The sequence below is a fragment of the Netta rufina genome (assembly GCF_964035555.1).
Source record: "Netta rufina genome assembly, chromosome: 2".
Taxonomy (NCBI): Eukaryota; Metazoa; Chordata; class Aves; order Anseriformes; family Anatidae; genus Netta; species Netta rufina.
The window spans coordinates 125,937,061-125,944,255 of record NC_140124.1 but is presented as its reverse complement, the minus strand read 5'-3'; the positions used below and the strand labels follow the sequence as shown (position 1 = coordinate 125,944,255).

The 7,195-nt window shown below is 39.3% G+C and overlaps 1 protein-coding gene across 1 annotated transcript; it reads left to right on the top strand.

The window, feature by feature from the left end:
• Window positions 1-40: 40 nt before the first annotated feature.
• RPL7 (ribosomal protein L7) lies at window positions 41-6,734 on the top strand. The gene is made up of 7 exons (XM_084283251.1): window positions 41-99; window positions 733-835; window positions 1,423-1,589; window positions 2,208-2,345; window positions 2,682-2,791; window positions 3,676-3,886; window positions 6,673-6,734. Exons 1-6 carry the CDS (start codon window positions 86-88, stop codon window positions 3,882-3,884), a joined length of 741 nt encoding a protein of 246 aa, XP_084139377.1. The 5' UTR covers window positions 41-85; the 3' UTR covers window positions 3,885-3,886; window positions 6,673-6,734.
• The last annotated feature ends 461 nt before the right edge of the window (window positions 6,735-7,195 follow it).

Here is a 7,195-nt window from a genome sequence, read left to right as displayed (position 1 = left end):
GCCAGCGCTGAAAGCCCTGCCGCGCAGGCGGGAGGCTTTAGGCGGCCCTGCGCATGCGCCCGCCCTCTCTTTTCCGGCGCTGAAGATGGCGGACAAGGAGTGAGTACCCGCGGCGCCTCGCTGCCATCCGCCGCCATCCGCGGCCGCGGCCTCCTTTGGGCTGACGGGGGGACGCTGCCCGGCCGCGGGGGCTCTGCCGGCACCGAGCGGGAGGAGTAGGAGGGTGGGGAGCGGCGGGGATGCGGCCGCAACCCGCCCCGTCGCTTCTGCTGGCGGCGGTGGCTGCCCCGGTGGCCTGTGGTGAGGTGGAAGAGAGGGAGGGAGTCGTTATTGTATTGTAAACGCTGGTATTGCAGCTTTCGAAGCATTTAATAGCTTTAAATTCCGGTAAGTTACAAAGCTACGAAATAAGGCTTTTAGTTAGAGCCGTATTTTTATTTATTTATTTATTTATTTTACTCTTAAAGTGTTTGTTGAAATGTTAATTAGCCATAATCGGCGTTCAGAGAGCACATAAGAATGTTAGGCTTCCTTGTTTCAATGTAAAAGGTGATCCTTTTAGGAGGCTGTATTGTAGCTTGATAATAATTGAGCTAAGTTACATACAAACTGGTTGGAGGCTGTGGGGCCTGCGTGTACATCCTGCCTCTTTGCGTTGGTATTCGTAATGTGCTGCTTTTTGGTAGTTTAAAAGGAACTTGCCTTTTAAGAGTACTTTCTTTTGTCGTTTAGAGCAAAGAAGGTGCCTTCTGTACCAGAAAGCCTCCTGAAGAGGCGGAAGGCTTATGCAGCTGCAAAAGCCAGACGTCTGAAGAGGGTGTTGGCTCAAAAAAAGGTGAATGTCATGATTACTTGAATGGCTGTTGTGTAGGCAGGTCAGAGGAACGCTACCACTGGTAATATTAAAGCAACGAATAACTTCAGAGTATTTACTTAGCTTTAGTACTTTAATATATAGGTCTGAAATAGTACTCCCCCATATCAAGATAACGTATAATACACCAGATCTGGGCAGAGCAAAGGCAAAGTGTGTGATTCTCCATAAGACTATGGTTAGTCAACTGTCTCAGAACCATTGGGTATCCGGAGCTGGAAGGGACCTACAGAATTATCGAGTCCAGGCTCTGGCTCCTCACAGAACCACCCAAGAATCAAACTGTTTCAGAGCATTATTCAAATTCTCCTTGAACTCAAAAGGGTCTTTGTAAAGATAAATACTGTGTGATAATACTTATAAATATTGTTCAAAATAAAGCACTATCATGATGTGGCAGAACTGATAGTTATTTTAAAGTCCATATTGCAGATGATCCTGTAATCTGTGGTAACTGGGGAGTTTGAAAATAGGCTGTGTTATTTGAATCTGTTTTTCATGTATTAAAAGGCATTATATAATCTTAAGCGATGCTTGATTAATTACAGTTCCGTAAGGCACAAAGAAAAGTCATCTATGAAAGAGCCAAAGCTTACCACAAGGAGTACAGGCACATGTATAGGCAGGAGATCCGCATGGCCAGGATGGCCCGAAAAGCCGGCAATTACTACGTTCCAGCTGAACCCAAGCTTGCCTTTGTGATCAGGATAAGAGGGTAAGAATTAATACAGATGTAGAATAATGCGTTTTTATTTTCATAAGCACTGAAAATACCCTTTGTAGTCACTTGCATGTTTTGAAGGCTTAAATTTTCATAAATAAATCCAAGCCTTCAGCTGGTTGCTTCGAAAGTTACTGACAGTAATATTTTGGATGCACTATAGGCTTAAATGTAAAATCACTAATTCTGAGCATGTCTGCTGCCTTAGGAATCTTTTTTTTAAGGCAAGACTGCAAATATACGCAGACTGTTCTGTTTCACTTAACTTTGAATGCAGCTATTCTGTACTGAATGTTGTCAGAAGTGCTTGTTTAACTGTGCTTTGGTGAAAGAGTTAAAACTAATAACTGTATGCAGGAGAGCACAAGGATATTTAGTTCTACGCTGTGTATTTTTTGTTTCAGTGTGATTCATGGTGTTAGATCTGCCTTAATACTGAAATACATAGAGATAATAAATAACATAATAATCTTGCTCTGTGGAATAGGTGAAATAGTAATACCTTTAAGATGGGACAACAATACTGTTTGTTTTCTTTTTACCTGTTACTACTTTGGTGATACCTGTGTTTTCTGGGGTACTGATAATTGAGTCTCTTTCTGCGTTCCCTAGCATCAATGGTGTCAGCCCCAAGGTCCGTAAGGTGTTGCAGCTTCTTCGCCTGCGTCAGATTTTTAATGGCACATTCGTCAAGCTCAACAAAGCTTCTATCAACATGCTGCGGATTGTTGAACCCTATATTGCATGGGGGTGAGTGAAATAGTCAATTCCGTCAAGTCGGGATACAAATATTGAGTATCTTTTGCATTTTGCTACCCCAGATGTGCAGGTTTTCCTGTGTTCAAAGTGTTCTCAGTGCAAAGCAGGGAAAGTACAAGGACACAGAAACACGGTTAAGGCAGTGCTTGCTATGATCTTGCAGTAGGCTCTTGGAAGTGCAGTATGAGTAAAGTTTGCTCCTGTGTTGCTTTTATGTTTATGCTTGGGACATGCTGAAATGATCTTAAATTATCTGTTGTTTAAAACTTCATTTGGAGTGCAGTTCGTGGAATTTAAGGGTTGCTAATTTTTACTCGACTGTTTCAGTTACCCAAACCTGAAGTCTGTGCATGAGCTGATCTACAAGCGTGGTTATGGCAAGATCAACAAGAAGCGCATTGCTCTGACTGATAATTCCCTGATTCGGAAATGCCTTGGTAAGTAGAACTTCGCTTAAAAACCAAACCTGTTTTGTTGCATTTGTATGATTAGTGTTAAGTTGTACAGCTGTCTCTCCTTATCTGTCTCTGGAGAATAGTAGTGATTAGTTAATTAAATCTATCTTGGTCTTAATGCAAAGCACACTGGAAGTAACTTTCATTAAAAAGTATAAAAACTCAAATGTCAAGAATCAAATTCTAGGATTTTACACTTCCAAATGTTTACTGTAAACTTGACCTTTAATAGGACAGTAGATCCTTCAGTAAAGAGCTTACTTCATAAAAGCAAAATACAGCAGTCATTTGTCAGGAAACAGACTGATCTAGGAGGCTCCTCTTTGGCCAGTCATGCTGGGAATAAAAGCAGATCTTTCTTGTTTAAATCTCAGATCAGACTGTCATGTTTGTTTTTTTCAGACTGTAGAGGTACAAGCATTATGGTACAAGGATGTACCTTTCTGGCATCGTATTTTACAAACAGTTCGCTTGTAACATGTCAATGAAGAATCTAGGAAGGCATTAAGAAAATGCGTTACAATGTTACTGAACAGCATAAATAGTTGAGTGAATTTCCCTGAGCTACATGTAGTTAGTATTTAAGTATGTTTAACCTGCTGTGTTCTTTGAAGAAAAGCTTTATTATCCTGAGGTCCACTAGATAGTTATTTTCTTGTTCCTCTTGCTGCCTCAGGTGCAAATATCAAATAGTGTTGAGTTAGCTGCAGCTGATGAATTTTAATTGGAAAAGTTGGTCATGGGATATCTAGATAAAGTGGATGCTTTCTTACTTGAAGTTAATCAAGCTAAATAGGTATAACATTGTTACTAGTCACTGGTAGTGACTGCGTAGCTCTTCTGAAAACAACTTTTCTGAATTTTAGGAAAACTTGGCATCATCTGCATGGAAGATGTGGTCCATGAGATTTACACTGTTGGCAAGAACTTCAAAGTTGTGAACAACTTCCTTTGGCCCTTCAAGTTGTCCTCTCCTCGGGGTGGAATGAAGAAGAAAACGATCCACTTTGTGGAGGGTGGAGATGCTGGTAACAGAGAAGATCAGATAAACAGACTCATAAGGAGAATGAACTAATGGTAAGATCTTACTTTCTAGTTAGTAGCATCCCCTCTTCTGTCTCTGGTATATAAGCTGAAGCTGTTAGTGGTTGATGATTCATGTTTAGTATATATTCACTCATGCTTGAGTGGTACTTAGAGCAGCCTAGATACTTGTGAAGGAGTTAAATCTTGTTTACAGCTGATGCTTTCATGACCTGTAAGCATTCCTGGTAGTTTATTTTCCATTTCCACTGATAACTTGTTTCAAAACATTTATGTTTTATGATGGTAAGCCTTGAGATTTTTGGCTACAATTTTAAGTCATTTATGAATTCTTCATATAATTGAAGTCTATGTTTGTAAGGACAATATTCCTCCAGATTGTCTGATTTCTGAAAAAAAAAAAAAGTTTGGGATAAACTAAATTCTCAACTTAAGTCATTTTAATGGTCTGAAGTTCCAGCTTTTTTGATCTTTATTCAAAAGAATTCAGTTGAAGTTTTTGTTAAGTAAGATTGTCATTTTGAAAGTCAAATTTGCCCATTTGACTAAACTATCCTTTAGAAATGGGAAAGTGAAGTTGACACTTGACCTAAAGCAATTTGAGAGTGACAACTGAGTCCTGAAGTTAGTGTCTGCTTCAAACAATGTCATGTCTTCTATTGTCACTCCTGCTGTTCCTGTTCTGAGAATTCTGTGCCATTTGATGACAAAACTAAAACTTTTTAATTAACCTCAGAGTTCTCAGACCTCCCATTGATTTTTTATTTTTTTTTTTCCAGCATTCTCGCACTAAACTAGCTTCAGTGTTGCCTGAATCAATTTTCCATCAAGGATAAGTGTCTTTTTGTTATGACAAATATGCTGGAATTTAAGAAAGCTTTGTTTTAGGATGCTTGGAAAAAACAGTGGGCAAAAGCAATTTTTCTCAAACTGATTCCTCCAAAGGCTTTACTGCAGAAATCAGACATGTTCAGTTTGCTTAAGAATTAGTAACTTCCAGAGTTGGTTAATGCTGCAGCAGGTAGTCATGAGACTTCAGAGCTTAAAATATGAATAGAAGCTGTTTGGATGAGTTTTTTCAGAAACTTACCCTTCTGCAGAGAAGGAAGCCTCTGCTTTTTCTCCTTAAGCCTTTTTTTAATGGTTTTGTTCAGCTCAGTCATGTCTACTCCCTGTCCGAGGACCACCTATGAAATAACTTTCCATTTGACTGAGTTGTTTGGTTGCAGCAGAAATATAAAGCAGGCTCTGCTCCCATTCCCCTGAGCTTCTTACCTATTCCATTTTGTTTCTGTGGGTGAAGCAGTGGAGTTTTAAAGCACTGATTACACGGCATGTGGAAAGTTGGTGCTTGAGGAAAATCTTTGCTTACTGGTGACAGTGTTCCCATAAAGCTATATAGCTCGTCTATAGGAAGAAGTGGGTAATTTTGAGAAGCAAAGCTGCTCAGTGTTCGATGCCCGGGGTGATGTTATGTTACTTGTGCTAGCATTCTGTAGAAATTTTGCTGCTGGTGGCACAAACTGCTACACATTCAGCGCTGGCAGATGCTTCCCTTAAGAGTCTTGATAAAGATTGAGCACAGCTATTTTCACTGCATGTTCCTATGTGGTTCTTGAGCACTAGATGAAAGCTACTGTATCTAATTGAAACTTGGCAACTCTTCAGACAGCGTGGGTCCTTTTCCCTCCATTGATAAGAATCTGAAGTTTTCTAGTGGTCTTCAATTTTTGTGAGCCTTTCCATAGGAGGTCAGTTTCTAGTTCACTATTATAGTGGCTATAAACTCCTATGGCAAGTAGTATGTTGGCAGAAGAGTTAGGAATACTTAAGGCTGTTTGTATTTTTTTCATTGTACTTCTAGCTCAGAACCCCATGTAAGTAGCAGATAGCAGGGCCTAACCACATCTGTCAGTTTTTAAGACTGGAGCTTGTAGTTTCTTGTTTCTGGCTTATAAGCACTTGTTCAGCTTGGACTGCAAACAAACATACTTCTGGTTTAAAGCTAGGGTGCTGATTGGTCTTGTCTCCTGCACTTCCACTGTAGTTATTTTCCTGCTGTTCAGAATTGAGTGTGCTTAAAACATGAAGAGCCTGTATGTAGAGAAGAGAAGAATGTTATAGCTTCTGCTGAGGTTATGAAAACTGGAACAGTAGACTCAGCTGAGATAATGGCAGTATTCTGGGCACTGTTTGTCTGAAGGGCCATTTATCTGAAGGAGAGTTACTCATTTTTCTCAATATGTAGATGACTTCCTGCTATTTGTCTCTTTGTTAGCAGTAATTTCAAATAGAGTCCTTCGTCTAGCTTGGGAAAAAATCAGGGCATACTGCTTGATTTTGATTTTTTGGACAACTCGTAACTGGCAAGATACTGAATTCCATTAGCCCTCAAACTTTAAAAGGAACTTGTCTCAAGTTTGCTTTTTGTTTTAGTTCTTGTATATAAACAGACCCTGAAAGAAACTTGCTGAAAACAGGGTTACTGCAGAAGGAGTTAGAGTATGTGTAGTGCCTCAGATGTCTTCAGATACTGAGTTCCTTCCTGCTAAGCTTTTATACAAATAGAGAAATAGGTACCAGTAATTTAACAATAGAACTGTTTTATTCTGTTAGTTCTGGCATTGGAGATCAGTGTTTTGAGTAAAGAAATGTCTTGCACACAGTAACTTGTACGCTGACTGGTGAAGTTTTAAATACGGTGAAATAGTCAATATTTTCAGCCCACATTATAAATGGAAGTGTATGAACTCTTTGGGTGGCCAAAGTAGTTTCAGATCTATATGTGTCTAATGATGTATATATTTTTTTCCTTTCAGATTCAGATGCCCAGCTGCAGTCTTTCAAAATCTGGTCTGTTAATAAAATCTTGCACAAAACAGTCTCATCTCAGTAGTTGTTTTTATGATGCTTTCTCACAGTGGTGTTAGTTGTTAAGTTAAGTTTGGGGTAATCTCTTTCAAGTTCTAAATGCCTTCGAATTCACATTATACAGGTAATACTGTTTCAGCTTCATTTGGTGAAGGTCCTGGGCAGGCAAGGGATTAGTTTTTGAGTGCCAACAAGTAATTTTGTTGCTTTAAACGTAGAGTGAATTAAGAGCTCAGCTATCTGAGCTGTATGCTGTGGGGGTAAGATTTGTACTTCTAGTACACTAGAATATAGTGCACTATAGTGCCCTAGAAACTTAATGTGAGATTTCTGTACGTAGAGTCAAGGTTAGATCAGTTCTTAAGATGTTAAGATCCTGATTTTAACATCATAGTAATTACTTCAAGCTCTGAACAACTTAAGATTTTTTTTTTAAACAAAAAAAACTCTGCCAACACAGTTTCTGTTACT